Genomic DNA, 20,658 nt, shown 5'->3' with positions numbered 1-20,658 from the left:
ATCCTTAAGTCGGTGATGCTTAAGTCGATGATCCTTAAGTCGGTGATGCTTAAGTCGATGATCCTTAAGTCGGTGATGCTTAAGTCGATGATCCTTAAGTCGGTGATCCTTTGGTCATGGATCCTTAAGTCGGTGATGCTTAAGTCGATGATCCTTAAGTCGGTGATCCTTTGGTCATGGATCCTTAAGTCGGTGATGCTTAAGTCGATGATCCTTAAGTCGGTGATCCTTTGGTCATGGATCCTTAAGTCGGTGATGCTTAAGTCGATGATCCTTAAGTCGGTGATCCTTTGGTCATGGATCCTTAAGTCGGTGATCCTTTGGTCATGGATCCTTAAGTCGGTGATCCTTTGGTCATGGATCCTTAAGTCGGTGATGCTTAAGTCGATGATCCTTAAGTCGGTGATGCTTAAGTCGATGATCCTTAAGTCGGTGATGCTTAAGTCGATGATCCTTAAGTCGGTGATGCTTAAGTCGATGATCCTTAAGTCGGTGATGCTTAAGTCGATGATCCTTAAGTCGGTGATGCTTAAGTCGATGATCCTTAAGTCGGTGATGCTTAAGTCGATGATCCTTAAGTCGGTGATGCTTAAGTCGATGATCCTTAAGTCGGTGATCCTTTGGTCATGGATCCTTAAGTCGGTGATCCTTTGGTCATGGATCCTTAAGTCGGTGATGCTTAAGTCGATGATCCTTAAGTCGGTGATGCTTAAGTCGATGATCCTTAAGTCGGTGATCCTTTGGTCATGGATCCTTAAGTCGGTGATCCTTTGGTCATGGATCCTTAAGTCGGTGATCCTTTGGTCATGGATCCTTAAGTCGGTGATGCTTAAGTCGATGATCCTTAAGTCGGTGATGCTTAAGTCGATGATCCTTAAGTCGGTGATCCTTTGGTCATGGATCCTTAAGTCGGTGATCCTTTGGTCATGGATCCTTAAGTCGGTGATCCTTTGGTCATGGATCCTTAAGTCGGTGATCCTTTGGTCATGGATCCTTAAGTCGGTGATGCTTAAGTCGATGATCCTTAAGTCGGTGATCCTTTGGTCATGGATCCTTAAGTCGGTGATCCTTTGGTCATGGATCCTTAAGTCGGTGATGCTTAAGTCGATGATCCTTAAGTCGGTGATCCTTTGGTCATGGATCCTTAAGTCGGTGATCCTTTGGTCATGGATCCTTAAGTCGGTGATCCTTTGGTCATGGATCCTTAAGTCGGTGATCCTTTGGTCATGGATCCTTAAGTCGGTGATGCTTAAGTCGATGATCCTTAAGTCGGTGATGCTTAAGTCGATGATCCTTAAGTCGGTGATCCTTTGGTCATGGATCCTTAAGTCGGTGATCCTTTGGTCATGGATCCTTAAGTCGGTGATCCTTTGGTCATGGATCCTTAAGTCGGTGATGCTTAAGTCGATGATCCTTAAGTCGGTGATGCTTAAGTCGATGATCCTTAAGTCGGTGATGCTTAAGTCGATGATCCTTAAGTCGGTGATCCTTTGGTCATGGATCCTTAAGTCGGTGATCCTTTGGTCATGGATCCTTAAGTCGGTGATCCTTTGGTCATGGATCCTTAAGTCGGTGATCCTTTGGTCATGGATCCTTAAGTCGGTGATCCTTTGGTCATGGATCCTTAAGTCGGTGATCCTTTGGTCATGGATCCTTAAGTCGGTGATGCTTAAGTCGATGATCCTTAAGTCGGTGATGCTTAAGTCGATGATCCTTAAGTCGGTGATCCTTTGGTCATGGATCCTTAAGTCGGTGATGCTTAAGTCGATGATCCTTAAGTCGGTGATCCTTTGGTCATGGATCCTTAAGTCGGTGATCCTTTGGTCATGGATCCTTAAGTCGGTGATGCTTAAGTCGATGATCCTTAAGTCGGTGATCCTTTGGTCATGGATCCTTAAGTCGGTGATCCTTTGGTCATGGATCCTTAAGTCGGTGATCCTTTGGTCATGGATCCTTAAGTCGGTGATCCTTTGGTCATGGATCCTTAAGTCGGTGATCCTTTGGTCATGGATCCTTAAGTCGGTGATCCTTTGGTCATGGATCCTTAAGTCGGTGATCCTTTGGTCATGGATCCTTAAGTCGGTGATCCTTTGGTCATGGATCCTTAAGTCGGTGATCCTTTGGTCATGGATCCTTAAGTCGGTGATCCTTTGGTCATGGATCCTTAAGTCGGTGATCCTTTGGTCATGGATCCTTAAGTCGGTGATCCTTTGGTCATGGATCCTTAAGTCGGTGATCCTTTGGTCATGGATCCTTAAGTCGGTGATCCTTTGGTCATGGATCCTTAAGTCGGTGATCCTTTGGTCATGGATCCTTAAGTCGGTGATCCTTTGGTCATGGATCCTTAAGTCGGTGATCCTTTGGTCATGGATCCTTAAGTCGGTGATGCTTAAGTCGATGATCCTTAAGTCGGTGATGCTTAAGTCGATGATCCTTAAGTCGGTGATCCTTTGGTCATGGATCCTTAAGTCGGTGATCCTTTGGTCATGGATCCTTAAGTCGGTGATCCTTTGGTCATGGATCCTTAAGTCGGTGATCCTTTGGTCATGGATCCTTAAGTCGGTGATCCTTTGGTCATGGATCCTTAAGTCGGTGATCCTTTGGTCATGGATCCTTAAGTCGGTGATCCTTTGGTCATGGATCCTTAAGTCGGTGATCCTTTGGTCATGGATCCTTAAGTCGGTGATGCTTAAGTCGATGATCCTTAAGTCGGTGATCCTTTGGTCATGGATCCTTAAGTCGGTGATCCTTTGGTCATGGATCCTTAAGTCGGTGATCCTTTGGTCATGGATCCTTAAGTCGGTGATCCTTTGGTCATGGATCCTTAAGTCGGTGATCCTTTGGTCATGGATCCTTAAGTCGGTGATGCTTAAGTCGATGATCCTTAAGTCGGTGATCCTTTGGTCATGGATCCTTAAGTCGGTGATGCTTAAGTCGATGATCCTTAAGTCGGTGATCCTTTGGTCATGGATCCTTAAGTCGGTGATCCTTTGGTCATGGATCCTTAAGTCGGTGATGCTTAAGTCGATGATCCTTAAGTCGGTGATCCTTTGGTCATGGATCCTTAAGTCGGTGATGCTTAAGTCGATGATCCTTAAGTCGGTGATGCTTAAGTCGATGATCCTTAAGTCGGTGATCCTTTGGTCATGGATCCTTAAGTCGGTGATGCTTAAGTCGATGATCCTTAAGTCGGTGATGCTTAAGTCGATGATCCTTAAGTCGGTGATCCTTTGGTCATGGATCCTTAAGTCGGTGATGCTTAAGTCGATGATCCTTAAGTCGGTGATCCTTTGGTCATGGATCCTTAAGTCGGTGATGCTTAAGTCGATGATCCTTAAGTCGGTGATCCTTTGGTCATGGATCCTTAAGTCGGTGATGCTTAAGTCGATGATCCTTAAGTCGGTGATGCTTAAGTCGATGATCCTTAAGTCGGTGATGCTTAAGTCGATGATCCTTAAGTCGGTGATCCTTTGGTCATGGATCCTTAAGTCGGTGATCCTTTGGTCATGGATCCTTAAGTCGGTGATCCTTTGGTCATGGATCCTTAAGTCGGTGATCCTTTGGTCATGGATCCTTAAGTCGGTGATCCTTTGGTCATGGATCCTTAAGTCGGTGATCCTTTGGTCATGGATCCTTAAGTCGGTGATCCTTTGGTCATGGATCCTTAAGTCGGTGATCCTTTGGTCATGGATCCTTAAGTCGGTGATCCTTTGGTCATGGATCCTTAAGTCGGTGATGCTTAAGTCGATGATCCTTAAGTCGGTGATCCTTTGGTCATGGATCCTTAAGTCGGTGATGCTTAAGTCGATGATCCTTAAGTCGGTGATGCTTAAGTCGATGATCCTTAAGTCGGTGATCCTTTGGTCATGGATCCTTAAGTCGGTGATCCTTTGGTCATGGATCCTTAAGTCGGTGATCCTTTGGTCATGGATCCTTAAGTCGGTGATCCTTTGGTCATGGATCCTTAAGTCGGTGATCCTTTGGTCATGGATCCTTAAGTCGGTGATCCTTTGGTCATGGATCCTTAAGTCGGTGATCCTTTGGTCATGGATCCTTAAGTCGGTGATGCTTAAGTCGATGATCCTTAAGTCGGTGATGCTTAAGTCGATGATCCTTAAGTCGGTGATCCTTTGGTCATGGATCCTTAAGTCGGTGATGCTTAAGTCGATGATCCTTAAGTCGGTGATCCTTTGGTCATGGATCCTTAAGTCGGTGATCCTTTGGTCATGGATCCTTAAGTCGGTGATCCTTTGGTCATGGATCCTTAAGTCGGTGATCCTTTGGTCATGGATCCTTAAGTCGGTGATCCTTTGGTCATGGATCCTTAAGTCGGTGATCCTTTGGTCATGGATCCTTAAGTCGGTGATCCTTTGGTCATGGATCCTTAAGTCGGTGATCCTTTGGTCATGGATCCTTAAGTCGGTGATGCTTAAGTCGATGATCCTTAAGTCGGTGATCCTTTGGTCATGGATCCTTAAGTCGGTGATCCTTTGGTCATGGATCCTTAAGTCGGTGATGCTTAAGTCGATGATCCTTAAGTCGGTGATCCTTTGGTCATGGATCCTTAAGTCAGTGATCCTGTGGTCAGGGATCCTTTAGTCAGTGATCCTGTGGTCAGGGATCCTTTAGTCAGTGATCCTGTGGTCAGGGATCCTTTAGTCAGTGATCCTGTGGTCATGGATCCTTAAGTCAGTGATCCTGTGGTCATAGATCCTTAAGTCGGTGATGCTTAAGTCGATGATCCTTAAGTCGGTGATCCTTTGGTCATGGATCCTTAAGTCGGTGGTCCTGTGGTCTCGGATCCTTAAGTCTGTGGTATTGTGGTCTGGGATCCTTAAGTCTGTGGTCTTGTGGTTTCGGATCCTTAAGTCTGTGAAACTGTGGTCTCGGATCCTTAAGTCTGTGATCCTGCGGTCGCGGATCCTTAAGTCTGTGACCCTGTGGTCGCGGATCCTTAAGTCTGTGACCCTGTGGTCCCGGATCCTTAAGTCTGTGATCCTCTGGTCCGGGATCCTGAATTGGTGATCCTGTGGTCCCGGATCTTTAAGTGTGCGATCCTGTGGTCAGGGATCCTGTGATCAGGGATCCTGTGGTCAGAGATGGTTTGTTAAGGGGAGTCGTTCTTCTTGGTATGCCCTGAGAGGTCGCGAGAAAATCGGGTAGCCATCGGTGAGTCAGGTTGTGGCACACCTGCATGGCAGCCTCATATATAAAGCGTGTTTTTACCGTTTGTTTCACGTGTTGGTTGGGATTGGTTATATTTGTAGCGGCGTTGGTTATGCTAGTCCACGGTGCAGGTGCCAGCCTCCTCACGATACACATTACCCGCCACACAACACCGCAGTCTGACGATGTACATTTGACTGTGGTCAGTCTGATACACAACTGCACATTGTCTGTACACGAAGTGTTCTGCTGAGTCCAAAATGAATGCAAGTTAGACATTACGTTGTATTTGTTTTAGATTAGTCTTCTTGGTTTTCATTTTTCATCGATGTTATATTACGAATTACGTACATCAGTAATAGATATGTAATATATTAGACACACCGATAATTACTAAAAATTGAAAGTGAAAGTAAGTACAGATCAGTGGAAGTCTTGGCTCGTATCATGTGCCCCCGGGTAAGAGGCGCAATTTATTTGTCCCAGGATGAGCAGAGCACTTCATCACACAATACTTGGAAAATCAACAGAAAATGGTTTAGTCTTAGGCCAATTCATGTTGGTACATATGTTTTACTTTTGCTTCGGAATGATTGAATTTTCATCAGTAATTAGGGTGAGCCTGAACAATGATACGTTCTAGGTAATAATTCTTAGTCACCTGCAGTATCTGAAATTGTTACGCTTCCTTTTGGTAAAAACGAAAGAATGAGTTTGTTTGTGTTTGGTGTGGCGGAGGTTGTGGATGGAGCAAGACTGGGTGAGCTTGCCAGCTTCACCGCTGGCCTGACACCATCGCTCTTTACTGTTCCAACAATATATCACCGACGACTGAAACTTTACACTGTTGTGTATTTCGTCCACACTGCTGCAGGACTTGTTATCGTCTACCAACACTAATCATTTTGCCTACGCGGTCTACTTCACTCCTCGATGTCCCTTCAACTTCCGTTATCTCCACCTTATCTGCACAGGTTATCAGCACTACACTTGCCTGCTTACAACACGTGTCACAAAGGTGAACCCTAGTGATACACACACATACACACGGCCTCCTGCAAGGGGTGCTGCTCTGCATGACGAAAAACTAAGATAAATGGACTACGAAGACGTCATGCAAATATTGACAGTTTTCTGGGCAGTAGATTATTATAACTGGTATAAATGATCAGGTACTGGTGAGTTGAGGAGTATCACTGCTGAATAAATCATTTTGTGACGTCGATTATCTGTTAATAAACCAGATCAGGAGTGACATTGTAACAGGCACATAACTGAACCTTTTCCTTGGAGATTAGCAGTTCCTAAAGTATCCAACAGCTAATGTTGGATGAGCATGTGTTTCTCATTCATACTTGCTTATAACATTTCCATGAAGTATGTGTCGGAGGGAGAGGTGGTGAGTGGGAAAGAGACTTTTGTGTAATCATCTTATGTTTATCTATACAGATTAGGAACTTGGGATAATATGAAGGACCTCTTAGTGTATCACTTAGATACAGCCTATCATCATGACCTCTGTCGTATGTCCTTTACAGCTTCCGTGTTCCTCCCATGACCAGCCAGCCACCTTCCCTCCCACTCTACATCTCTGGTGGCAGAAGCCGACGTGGGAGGACCTGGCTTCCCCTGCCAGCGTACGATGACCCAGCGGCGGCGACGGCGCGGGAAGCCTGGCATAGCCTCGCCCTCAGGTGGGTTCTCTCATGGATGGTACCCACCCACTTGTCTACCCACCCACCTGTCTACCCACCCACCTGTCTACCCACCCACCTGGCGAACTCTGCAATCTCTCTCTCTCTCTCTCTCTCTCTCTCTCTCTCTCTCTCTCTCTCTCTCTCTCTCTCTCTCTCTCTCAATATTTTTGAGAAGTTTTTACTTCAAAAACATGAAATAGGACCAAGTTAATAACTTGTTAGTTAAAACGCAATGATAAACTGAATTATTGCAGCTGAAGCAACACAGACCAGATTATATTGCAATCAAAATATTTCAGCGTTATGAAAACATATTGCAACATTTTAAACCGTCTGGGGCGTAATGAATTCATTAAAAAAGTATAACGTTAACGAAACGTTTATGAATGAGGACACTTTTTAATTGATTTGCAAAAGCATTTGGTAAATTAAATATAAAAGGAAAATCGGAAAACATTGAATACGTAACCAGTGGCAACATACCTGTTATCATGGTCTCCGGCATAGATGAAAATGAGACATAGATAAAGAAATACGGGAAAAATGTAATCAGATGTTACACAGATGACATCAGAGTTAGTTAAGCCATAAAGAGTGTAGAGGATAAAGAAAAACTACATATTTGAATAGCATCCTTATCTGGGCAAATGAAAACTTACCTGGGAATTTATTAACGTTATCTTTTACTTGATTTCTAAACTATTTCGTAACAGGAGTGACTCTCGCCTGCGAAACAAGGTCACGGCCAACTCACTGGGACAGATATTTCAGGGATCACAGGTTCTCCCGACTTTATCCCAGCCAGGACAATGTCTTGCTCCCGGGGCGTAACTGAGGGTGTTTGTTTTTTTCTGGTATTGCCGCATTATCTCGATTTTTTTGCTAGCTTCACGTACCATTTGTTGGTGTTTATTCTTATCACGATGGAATGGGTAATGAAAATCTATGATTTTGATAGATTTTCCTGTGTTCTGTCCAGCATACGTTGCATTGCCTGCTGGAGGAACATTACTGTTTTGACCATATTGTATTTCTACATCAATGGATAATGTTCGTTTGATCCCGTCTCCGTTTATCACAGTTCTTATCTTTAAAATCATGGCACAGAATTTTCTGGTTATGAATTCCACCTTTCTGTTCCTGTGTTTGGGAAACTGAATATCTTCACAATCTTTATATCTTCCAGTTCGTATGTATTACATATTGCCCGTATTTCTTCCTATCCTTTCATACAAACACCATCCTAATGTCTCTTGCTCTCCTTTATTCTAAGGTTGGAAGTTTTTTTCTTATAAAATTTTTTTTCTAGGTAGACGCCCGTCCTTGTTTGTGTTATTTATGAATGTCTTCATGTATGGCTTCCAAACAACTGCAGCATATACCAGAGTTGTTCTTATAAAGGTTATCATATATCTTTTTATCATGTCTTCATCTATAAATGGAAAGGCTACTTTGCTATTAACAAATAATCTTTAGTTACAATTTCCTCTCATTCATATGGGATTCCAATAATGACTTGGAATATGTAACAATGCCCGGATCTTTATCTCTCTCTCCAGTTTATTTAAGATCAGATGTCAAATATTATATCCGAGTTTTCTGTCTCTTTCCAAGTTCTGTTGCATGGCTGTTTTCTACCTTGAATTCCATACTTCCTTCCTCGCTCTCTTCATACATCTTTGTAACATCCTGAAGTTCTACACTTGGATCTCTGGACCGCTTGTGTTGCATGAAAAGATCAGAGAACAAGAGGATAAAATCCATACCTCAGCGGGAGTTTAATTAAAAGAAAAAATCCACTGTAGTCTACCCCAGGTGAGAGAAATGATAAAATTAAAATAGTACGTATTTCCCACACCTCCAGCCACCTCTGGTCAGCGCTCGATCTGGGTCGTGCCAGATGGCTGCTCTTGCCATCTGGGACACAGACACACCAACCAGCTGTACAAGCAAACATTTAATTAAAGCATTACAGTAGTCACGCTCTCAATTGCTAAATTTTATCTACGCTGCATAGGTAAACTATAGCTCTGGCCTCTGTAGAGACACAACCATCCAGGCTTAGACATCCAGTGTAGGTAAGCTATCAGAGGTATACTGGGCCAGTACTGTAGCATGACCAAGCTATCAGAGGTATACTGGGCCAGTACTGTAGCATGACCAAGCTATCAGAGGTATACTGGGCCAGTACTGTAGCATGACCAAGCTATCAGAGGTATACTGGGCCAGTACTACAGCATGACCAAGCTATCAGAAGTATACTGGGCCAGTACTACAGCATGACCAAGCTATCAGAGGTATACTGGGCCAGTACTGTAGCATGACCAAGCTATCAGAGGTATACTGGGCCAGTACTGTAGCATGACCAAGCTATCAGAGGTATACTGGGCTAGTACTACAGCATGACCAAGCTATCAGAGGTATACTGGGCCAGTACTACAGCATGACCAAGCTATCAGAGGTATACTGGGCTGATCTACACCACCGCTACATCATGGTCAAGCTACCAGCCATACGCTGGGCCAGTACTATATCCTGGCCAAACTTCAGGAGGTATACTTAACCAACATAACAACATAGCCAGACTGGTAGCGATATACTTGACCAGTACGGAAGCATGGCCATGCTGTCAGAGGTAGACTGGGCCAGTGCTGGGACATGGCCAGGCCACCAGTGCCACTACTTCAGTAAGATCCTCGTGACATTGCCATATCCCCAGCCCCACATCCTGGTGGGGAACTGGCTCACAGTCCCAGACCCCTGGTGACGTCGCCTGGCTCACAGTCCCAGACCCCCTGGTGACGTGGCCTGGCTCACATCCCAGACCCCCCGGTGACGTGGCCTGGCTCAGTCCCAGACCACTGATGACGTGGCCTGGCTCAGTCTTAGACCCCCGGTAACGTAGCCTGGCTCAGTTATAGGCCCCCGCTGACATGACATGGCTCTCTCCTAGACCCCGTTGACGTGGCCTGGCTCACAGTTCCAGATTCTCAGTGACGTGGCTTGACTTACATTCACGGACCTCCGTTGACATGGCCTGATTCACGGTCCCAGACCCCCTTTGACGTGGCTGGGCTCACAGTCCCACACTTCCGTTGACGTGGCTTGGCTCAGTCCCAGATCCCCGTTGACGTGGCCTGGCTCATAGTTTCAGAACGCCATCGACGAAGCTTGGCTCACAGTCCCAGACCCCCAGGTGACGTGGCCTGGCACTCAGTCCCAGACCCCCGGTGACGTGGCCTGGCTCAGTCTCAGACCCCACTGACGTGGTCTGGCTCCCAGTCCCACACCTCCGTCGACGTGGCTTGGCTCACAGTGCGACCCCCGTTGACGTGGCTTGGTTCACAGTGTGACCCCCGTTGACGTGGCTTGGTTCACAGTGTGACCCCCGTTGACGTGGCTTGGTTCACAGTGTGACCCCCGTTGACGTGGCTTGGTTCACAGTCCCAGACTCCCGTAGACATGATTTGGTTTTGTCCTAGACCTCTGGTGACGTGGCCTGGCTCAGTCCCAGACCAGTTGACGTGGTCTGGCTCACAGCTCCAGGCCCCCAGCGACGTAGCTTGGCTCAAATTCACAGACTCCCGTTGACGTGGCCTGGTTCATAGTCCGAGACCTGCGTTGACGTGGCTTGGCTCACAGTCCCAGACCCCCGTTGACGTGACCTGGCTCAGTTCCAGACCCCTGTTGACGTGGCTTGGCACACTTCCACACCGTTGACGTGACCTGGCTCACAGTTCCAAACCTCGGTGACGTGGCCAGGCTCAGTTCCAAACCCTCCGGTGACGTGGCTCACATTTCCAGACGTGGCCAGGCTTAGTTCCAAACCCTCCGGTGACGTGGCTAACATTTCCAGACGTGGCCAGGCTTAGTTCCAAACCCTCCGGTGACGTGGCTCACATTTCCAGATCCCCGGTGACGTAACCTGCCTGGCACACAGACCCCCGATGACGTGGCCTGGCATTCAGACCCCCGTTGACGAGGCTTGGCTCCCAGACCCCGTTGACGTTGCTTGGCTCACAGTTCCAGACTTATCTCAATCACAGACCCCCATTGACGTAGCCTAGTTCACATCCCAGACCCCCGTTGACGTGGCTTGACTCACAGTCCCGCACCTCCGTTGACGTGGCTTGGCTCGTAGTCCCACGCCTCTGTTGACCTGACTTGGCTCATAGCCCCAGATCCCCGTTGACGTGGCCTGGCTCTCAGTTCCAGACAACCGTTGTCGTGGCTTGGCACACCTTCGTTGAAGTGGCCTGGCTCATACTTCGAGACCCCTGGTGACGTGGCCATGCTCACATTCCCAGACCCCGGTGACGCGGCCTATCTCCCAGTTCCAGACCCCCAGTCACGTGGATTGGCACCCAGTCCCAGACCCCGGTGACGTGGCCTGGCACCCAGTGACAGACCCGGTGACGTGGCCTGGCACCCAGACCCCAGGTGACGTGGCCTGGCACCCAGTCCCAGACCCCCGGTGACGTGGCCTGGCACCCAGACCCCCGGTGACGTGGCCTGACACCCAGACCCCCGGTGACGTGGCCTGGCACCCAGTCAGAGACCCCCGGTGACATGGCCTGGCACCCAGTCCCAGACCTCCGGTGACGTGGCCTGGCACCCAGATCCCCGGTGACATGGCCTGGCACCCAGTCCCAGACCCCCGGTGACGTGGCCTGGCACCCAGTCCCAGACCCCCGGTGACGTGGCCTGGCACCCAGTCCCAGACCTCCGGTGACGTAGCCTGGCACCCAGTCCCAGACCTCCGGTGACATGGCCTGACATCTAGACCCAGACCCCCGGTGACGTGGCCTGGCACCCAGTCCCAGACCTCCGGTGACGTGGCCTGGCACCCAGTCCCAGACCCCCGGTGACGTGGCCTGGCACCCAGTCCCAGACCTCCGATGACGTAGCCTGGCACCCAGTCCCAGACCCCCGGTGACATGGCCTGGCACCCAGTCCCAGACCCCCGGGTGACGTGGCCTGGCACCCAGTCCCAGACCCCCGGTGTCGTGGCCTGGCACCCAGTCCCAGACCTCCGGTGACGTAGCCTGGCACCCAGTCCCAGACCCCCGGTGACGTGGCCTGGCACCCAGTCCCAGACCCCCGGTGACGTGGCCTGGCACCCAGTCCCAGACCCCCGGTGACGTGGCCTGGCACCCAGTCCCAGACCTCCGATGACGTAGCCTGGCACCCAGTCCCAGACCTCCGGTGACGTGGCCTGGCACCCAGTCCCAGACCCCTGGTGACGTGGCCTGGCACCCAGTCCCAGACTCCCGGTGACGTGGCCTGGCACCCAGTTCCAGACCCCCGATGACGTGGCCTGGCACCCAGTCCCAGACCCCCGGTGACATGGCCTGGCACCCAGTCCCAGACCTCCGGTGACGTGGCCTGGCACCCAGTCCCAGACCCCCGGTGGCGTGGCCTGGCACCCAGTCCCAGACCCCCGGTGACGTGGCCTGGCACCCAGTCCCAGACCCCCGATGACGTGGCCTGGCACTCAGTCCCAGACCCCCGGTGACATGGCCTGGCACCCACTCTCAGACCCCCGGTGACGTGGCCTGGCACCCAGTCCCAGACCTCCGGTGACATGACCTGGCACCCAGTCCCAGACCCCCGGTGCCATGGCCTGGCACCCAGACCCAGACCCCCGGTGACGTGGCCTGGCACCCAGTCCCAGACCCCGGTGACGTGGCCTGGCACCCAGTCCCAGACCTCCGGTGACGTGGCCTTGCACCCAGTCCCAGACCCCCGGTGACATGGCCTGGCACCCAGACCCAGACCCCCGGTGACGTGGCCTGGCACCCAGTCCCAGACCCCCGGTGACGTGGCCTGGCACCCAGTCCTAGACCCCCGTGACATGGCCTGGCACCCAGTCCCAGACCCCCTGTGACCTGGCCTGGCACCCAGTCCCAGACCCCCGGTGACGTGGCCTGGCACCCAGTCCCAGACCCCCGGTGACGTGGCCTGGCACCCAGTCCCAGACCCCCGGTGACATGGCCTGGCACCCACTCTCAGACCACCGATGACATGGCTTGGCTCAGTCTCTGATTTCGGTGTCGTGACTTGCCTCTCAGTTCTAGACCCCCGTTGACGTGCCCTGGCTTATAGTCCCAGACAACCGTTGACGAGGCGTGGCTCACATTAACTGACTTCTGTTGATGTGGCCTGGCTCACAGTTCCAGACCCCCGGTGACGTGGCTTGGTTCACAGTCCCTCACCCCGTTGACGTGGCTTAGCTTAGTTCCAGACCCCCGTTGACGTGGCTTAGCTTAGTTCCAGACCCCCGTTGACATGGCCTGGCTTAGTTCAGCCCCCGTTGACATTGCCTGGCTAACACTCCCAGCCCCCCCGTTGACAAGGCCTCGCTTACACCCTCAGACCCTCACTGACATGGCCTGGCTCACAGTCCCAGACCCCTGTTGACGTGGCTTGCCTTACAGTCCCAGACCCCCGGTGACGTGGATTATCTCCTAGCCCCCAGGTGTCGTGGCTTGGCCTCAGGCCCCAGGTGACGTGCTCCCCTGGCATGAGCGACATAACACGACACCTTTGGTTTTTACCACTTTGCACATTTTGGCATATTCCTACCTTTTCGTACACTGTCGCCTCATTCCCTTGACGAACTTGCTATATCAGTAGTTCTGCTCTGGCCTGGTATTATGTTGACTACATTAAGTACTGTCAATTATGGAGCAAACGAATCAATCATGTTCGAGTCTGAAAAGCAGTCTGGTGCTTACTGAACAATGCTACACAGGTCAACACCTATTACAATATGGTAACTCGGGCAACACCGAAACGCGTCAACCTTGAGTCATGGTCTATAGCATCATCATGCCCCGAGATTCTAAAGAAAACCATCTTTGGCTATATTTACATCGAGGGCATCATGTTGGCGCAGTGGGTTAAGGCATTTGCTGGCAGGGTGCTGGCGGCACCACAGTACAGACCGAGGCACGCTTTAGGCATCAGCTGTGTCCCACATCTTGCTTACCGCCACCCGCACCGCGCCACCGCCCGCTACCCTCTATGTTCATCCGAGCTACACACACACACACTGCCCGTGTAGCCCACCTCTTGCTGAAGACGGGTCTGGGATCTGGAAGATCCCGCCCAGGACCTGAGACCCACCATCGCCACCTGTTGGGTCACACGGGTACTGCCTCTTGTACGATGTAAATACTGCACTAATAGGAAGCTTGCGGCGGAGGAAAATGAACTATTCCATCAGTAAATATGGCTTGAATAATGCCAACGAGAGTTAGTGTGCTATCATGATAGTACAGCTGATTATAATTTGCATCTTTGAGAGTATAGACCATTACTGTCATATTGTTGCAGACATCAGTAATGATGGACTATGGCCTCTTACTGCCTCTACCGAGAAGCAATGAAATGTCTGTGATGGCATTCTTGATCAGACAACTCCTGGTCGAGTGTGCTGCTGTACTTTACTGAGGACACACACACACACACACACCGGGGTCTGCCCCTGAGGACAAGATGTGACTAATGACGACAGGCTAAGCCCGTCTATTAACCAAGAGACTGATATCATCTCTACGTTTACTTCTCAAGACCATGTGATGGGGACCAGCATTGTTGGTGTATAAGCGGCGCAATATCTACCCACCGTTCCTGACACATTTGCCGCCGCCGCTTTTCAAACAATTACATTAATGTGGAGTGTATAATCACGGTCACTGTCAAGCAGGTTGTGCCCGGAGTAGCTTTTGGCACCTGTTTCCTAAAAGAAAAGTTGGTGCACACAAGCAGCATCCGCCAGCAGGAGGGTTTGAACACAATAGCCAGGAAGGAGGAGGCACGACGCCAGGCAGGCCACACTCCGCACCAGAACCACACACACACACACACACACACTCAGGGACCACCACCCTACATCACCCACCAGGTTAACCTTTGTATACATGAAGACAAATTAAGCGGTGAAGTGAACATTAGAAACAAAAAAGTGGTCCATTCTTCACTTTCGTCAGTGTTAGAAAAGAATCCAAAATAACCATTGTAACAGAAATACAAGTGTAAGTAAAGCCATTGACGCCTGCCGACCAAGCTGGAATATTCATATGTGGTCATCGTAGCTGTTGACAAAAGTGAGATCACCAGTAATCCTTTCATATATTCGTGGAGAAATAAAGCCATCTCGAAAAAAAAGTTAGAACTAATATAATGCTAGACTCGGCAGCCTAGTTGAAACTTGTTGGGAAGTCGCACGTCGCGCTTGTCGAGAGCAGACCTCGAAATAAACTTTGTAAGATGAATTTTATGTACTACAAGGGCTTCAACGACGACAAGAGTGGTTCCTCACACGTCGGCTACAAGAAGAAGAAGGATCCAAGGAAGAAAAATCTTACCTTTCAACATGGCCCGGAAGGTACGTGAGGATGGAATGACAGGCGTAAGTACGTATCAGTTACGGTATATTGGTTTTGTTATTGAGGTTATGTCCTGTTGCAACAAGTGACTCATCAGATAAACTACTCTCATAATGCTACTGTCGGTGATGAGTTAGATTTACCAACCTTATTATCCTACGTCAGTTGATTAGTTAGATACTTCACCCTTATGATGGTACAGCAGGTGATAGATACACTACCCTTATAATACTACAGGTTATAGGCTAGATAAAGCATTCTAATGTTTCATGTGGTGATAGATACACCAGCTTTATTATGCTACAGTAGGAACTGCTAATTACACCACCTGTATAATGCCACAGTGGCTGAGATGCACAACCCTTATAATTGTAGAGCGAATGATTGCACATATACACAATACTTAAAATGCTGCATGAGCGATAGGCTAAGTACACAACCCTAGATATGATATAGCAGGTGATAGGTTAGGTTCACAACCCTTATAGTATAACGGGTGACAGGCTAGATACACAACCCTTATATTGTTATAGCAGGTGATAGGTTAGATACACAACCCTTATAGTGTTATAGCAGGTGATAGGTTAGATACATAACCCTTATAATGTTATAGCAGGTGATAGGTTAGATACACAACCCTTGTAATGTTATAACGGGTTATAGGTTAGGTACACAACCCTTGTACTGTTACAGCAGGGTATATGGTAGATACATAAATCAGATGACAGTTTAAATCAACAACCTTAAAACATTTAATCCGTTAAACAACCCTTATAATGTTACAGAAGGCGAAAGGTTAAACCCTCATTATAATGTTACAGCAGGTTATGGATTAAATAGACCACTTCTAATGATACAACAGGTGAGAGATAAGCAAACCACGCTTGTAATGCTGTAGAGGGTGATTACCTAAAATAACATTTTGATGCTAAAGCAGATGAGAGAGGTTGAATTAACCATGCTTATAATGCTACAATAAATGAGACTAACTAGACAGCCCTAATAAGATTATAGTGAATAGCATGTTAGGTAAACTACCCCTATAATTCTTTAGCTAACGATAGATCAAATAAACCATTTCTATAGTTCTGCAGTAGTTAAGAGAGTAAACAAACCATGCTTATAAAGCTACTTCAAGTGATTTCATAAATAAACCATCCTCTTGTTTCTACGGGAGGTGAGGTTAATTAAACCTCCCTGTCATACAACGTAATCAAGAAAACCATCCTCATGATACTACCGTAAAGCAAGTGAGTGGTATAATTAACCATACTTATGATACTGAAATAAATGGAAGGTTTGATTAACCAACCCTGTGACATTACAGGAGGTGAGAGGTTAGATTAAACGTCCTTATGATAAGGGACGTGTTAAGTAAACAGTCCTTTTTAATAATGCTTCAGGTAACACGTTACATAAACCATCTCTAGAATGCTTCACCAGGTGAGTTTAGCGAACCACCCTTATAATACTAAAGTAAGTTATATATTTCATACCTCTTTAATAATGCAACAAATGGGAGACTAAGTAAGCCATGATTTAATGATATAACTACAGAGCAGTTAACCACCCTTTGGCATATACCTAAATTGAAGGCACGTTAAAAAAAGATATATATATATATATATATATATATATATATATATATATATATATATATATATATATATTATTTATTTATTTATTTATTTTGCTTTGTCGCTGTCTCCCGCGTTTGCGAGGTAGCGCTAGGAAACAGACGAAATGAAATGGCCCAACCCACCCCCATACACATGTATATACACACACGTCCACACACGCAAATATACATACCTATACATCTCAATGTACACGTGTATATACACACACAGACACATACATATATACCCATGCACACAATTCACACTGTCTGCCTTTATTCATTCCCATTCGCCACCTCGCCACACATGGAAATCCTCCCCTCTTGTTTTTTTTTTTTTTTGTTTTTCTTTAATTTTCCAAAAGAAGGAACAGAGAAGGGGGCCAGGTGAGGATATTCCCTCAGGGGCCCAGTCTTCTGTTCTTAACGCTACCTTGCTAATGCGGGAAATGGCGAATAGTTTGAAAGAAAATATATATATATATATATATATATATATATATATATATATATATATATATATATATATATATATCTGGAGAAGGCATATGATAAGAGTTGATAGAGATGCGCTATGAAAGGTATTAAGAATATATGGTTTATATCAAGGATGTAAGGCATGAATACGAGTAGGAAGAGAGGAGAGTGATTGCTTCTCATTGAATGTCGGTTTGCGGCAGGAGAGCGTGATGTCTCCATGGTTGTTTAAATTTGTTTATGGATGGGGTTAGGGAGGTGAATGCAAGAGTTTTGGAAAGAGGGGCAAGTATGCAGTCTGCTGTGGATGAGAGAGCTTGGGAAGTGAGTCAGTTGTTCGCTGATGATACAGCGCTGGTGGCTGATTTAGGTGAGAAACTGCAGAAGCTGGTGACTGAGTTTGGTAAAGTGTGTGAAAGAAGAAAGCCGAGAGTAAATGTGAATAAGAGCAAGGTTATACAGTAGGATTGAGGGACACGTTAATTGGGAGGTAAGTTTGAATGGAGAAAAACTGGAGGATGTGAAGTGTTTTAGATATCTGGGAGTGGATTTGGCAGCAGATGGAACCATGGAAGCAGAAGTGAATCATAGGGTGGGGGAGGGGGCGAAAGTTCTGGGAGCGTTGAAAAATGTGTGGAAATCGAGAACGTTATTTTGGAAAGCAAAAATGGGTATGTTTGAAGGAATAGTGGTTCCAACAATGTTGTATGGTTGCGAGGCGTGGGCTATAGATAGATTTGTGCAGAGGAGGGTGGATGTGCTGGAAATGAGATGTTTGAGGACAATATGTGGTGTGAGGTGGTTTGATCGAGTAAGTAATGAAAGAGTAAGAGAGATGTGTGGCAATAAAAAGAGTGTGGTTGAGAGAGCAGAAGAGGGTGTTTTGAAATGGTTTGGTCACATGGAAAGAATGAGTGAGGAAAGATTGACGAAGAGGATATATGTTTCAGAGGTAGAGGGAACGAGGAGAAGTGGGAGACCAAATTGGAAGTATAAAGGTGGAGTGAAAAAGATTTTGAGTGATCGGGGCCTGAACATGCAGGAGGGTGAAAGGCGTGCAAGGAATAGAGTGAATTGGAACGATGTTGTATACTGAAGTCGACGTGCTGTCAGTGGATTGAACCAGGGCATGTGAAGCGTCTGTGGTAAACCATGGAAAGTTTTGTGGGGCCTGGATGTATAGGTATGTATAGGTATGTATATGTGCGTGTGTGGACGTGTACGTTTATACATGTGTATGTGGGTGGGTTGGGCCATTCTTTCGTCTGTTTCCTTGCGCTACCTCGCTAACGCGGAAGACAGCGACAAAGTATAATATATATATATATATATATATATATATATATATATATATATATATATATATATATATATATATATATATATATATATATATCCCTGGGGATAGGGGAGAAAGAATACTTCCCACGCATTCCTCACGTGTCGTAGAAGGCGACTAAAGGGGGCGGGATCGGGGGGCTAGAAACCTTCCCCTCCATGTATTTTAACTTTCTAAAAGGGGAAACAGAAGAAGGAGTCACGCGGGGAGTGCCCATCCTCCTCGAAGGCTCAGATTGGGGTGTCTAAATATGTGTGGATGTAACCAAGATGAGAAAAAAGGAGAGATAGGTAGTATGTGTGAGGAAAGGAACCTGGATGTTTTGGCTCTGAGTGAAACGAAGCTCAAGGGTAAAGAGGAAGAGTGGTTTGGGAATGTCTTGGGAGTAAAGTCAAGGGTTAGTGAGAGGACAAGAGCAAGGGAAGGAGTAGCACTACTCCTGAAACAGGAGTGGTGGGAGTACGTGATAGAGTGTAAGAAAGTAAACACTAGATTGATATAGGTAAAACTGAAAGTTGATGGAGAGAGATGGGTGATTATTGGCGCATATGCACCTGGGCATGAGAAGAAAGATCATGAGAGGCGAGTGTTTTGGGAGCAGCTGAATGAATGTGTTAGTGGTTTTGATGCACGATACCGGGCTATAGTGATGGGTGATTTGAATGCAAAGGTGAGTAATGTGGCAGTTGAGGGAATGATTGATATTCATGGGGTGTTCAGTGTTGTAAATGGAAATGGTGAAGAGCTTGTAGATTTATGTGCTGAAAAAGGACTGATGATTGGGAATACCTGGTTTAAAAAGCGAGATATACATAAGTATACTTATGTAAGTAGGAGAGATGGCCAGAGAGCGTTATTGGATTACGTGTTAATTGACAGGCGCGCGAAAGAGAGACTTTTGGATGTTAATGTGCTGAGAGGTGCAACTGGAGGGATGTCTGATCATTATCTTGTGGAGGCTAAGGTGAAGATTTGTATGGGTTTTCAGAAAAGAAGAGTGAATGTTGGGGTGAAGAGGGTGGTGAGAGAAAGTGAGCTTGGGAAGGAGACTTGTGTGAGGAAGTACCAGGAGAGATTGAGTACAGAATGGAAAAAGGTGAGAACAAAGGAGTTAAGGGGAGTGGGGGAGGAATGGGATGTATGTAGGGAAGCAGTGATGGCTTGCGCAAAAGATGCTTGTGGCATGAGAAGTGTGGGAGGTTGGCAGATTAGAAAGGGTAGTGAGTGGTGGGATGAAGAAGTAAGATTATTAGTGAAAGAGAAGAGAGGCATTTGGACGATTTTTGCAGGGAAATAATGCAAATGAGTGGGAGATGTGTAAAAGAAAGAGGCAGGAGGTCAAGAGAAAGGTGCAAGAGGTGAAAAAGAGTGCAAATGAGTGTTGGGGTGAGAGAGTATCATTAAATTTTAGGGAGAATGAAAAGATGTTTTGGAAGGAGGTGAATAAAGTGCGTAAGCCAAGGGAACAAATGGGAACTTCAGTGAAGGGGGCTAATGGGGAGGTGATAACAAGTAGTGGTGATGTGAGAAGGAGATGGAGTGAGTATTTTGAAGATTTGTTGAATATGTTTGATGATAGAGTGGCAGATATAGGGTGTTTTGGTTGAGGTGGTGTGCAAAGTGAGAGGGTTAGGGTAAATGATTTGGTAACCAGGGAAGAGGTAGTAAAAGCTCTGCGGAAGATGAAAGCTGGCAAGGCAGCGGGTTTGGATGGTATTGCAGTGGAATTTATTAATAAAGGTGGTGACTGTATTGTTGACTGGTTGGTGAAGTTACTTAATGTATGTATGACTCATGATGAGGTGCCTGAGGATTGGCGGAATGCTTGCATAGTTCCACTGTACAAAGGCAAAGGGGACAAAGGTGAGTGCTCAAATTACAGAGGTATAAGTTTGTTAAGTATTCCTGGGAAATTTTATGGTAGGGTATTGACTGAGAGGGTGAAGGCATGTACAGAGCATCAGACTG

General features: G+C 47.1%; 2 protein-coding genes across 14 annotated transcripts in view; one reads left to right on the top strand and one right to left on the bottom strand.

Moving 5' to 3' along the window:
- Nucleotides 1-5,445, bottom strand: part of LOC139754939 (uncharacterized) — a 43,212-nt gene extending 37,767 nt beyond the window's left edge. The window contains exons 1-2 of the mRNA XM_071672758.1: nt 5,326-5,445; nt 4,938-5,057 (exon numbers count right to left, since the gene is read on the bottom strand). Of these exons, the coding sequence (XP_071528859.1) occupies nt 4,938-5,057; nt 5,326-5,445 (240 nt within the window). The remainder of the gene's footprint in view (nt 1-4,937; nt 5,058-5,325) is intronic.
- Nucleotides 1-20,658, top strand: part of LOC139755047 (uncharacterized) — a 196,776-nt gene that overhangs the window by 23,713 nt on the left and 152,405 nt on the right. For 5 of the 13 annotated variants that reach the window (XM_071673036.1, XM_071673045.1, XM_071673032.1 and 2 more), the window contains exon 1: nt 13,799-15,255. Coding sequence is in view for 4 of the 13 variants with exons in the window: in XM_071673045.1 (XP_071529146.1) it covers nt 15,244-15,255 (12 nt within the window). In the remaining 9 variants the exon portion in view is untranslated. Of the gene's footprint in view, nt 1-6,704; nt 6,861-13,798; nt 15,284-20,658 lie in introns of those variants that run through there. The other 8 variants (XM_071673030.1, XM_071673039.1, XM_071673038.1 and 5 more) reach the window with 4 other exon arrangements.

Source organism: Panulirus ornatus, chromosome 18, assembly GCF_036320965.1.
Source record: "Panulirus ornatus isolate Po-2019 chromosome 18, ASM3632096v1, whole genome shotgun sequence".
NCBI classification, from domain to species: domain Eukaryota; kingdom Metazoa; phylum Arthropoda; class Malacostraca; order Decapoda; family Palinuridae; genus Panulirus; species Panulirus ornatus.
This window is presented reverse-complemented; position numbering and strand designations above follow the sequence as displayed.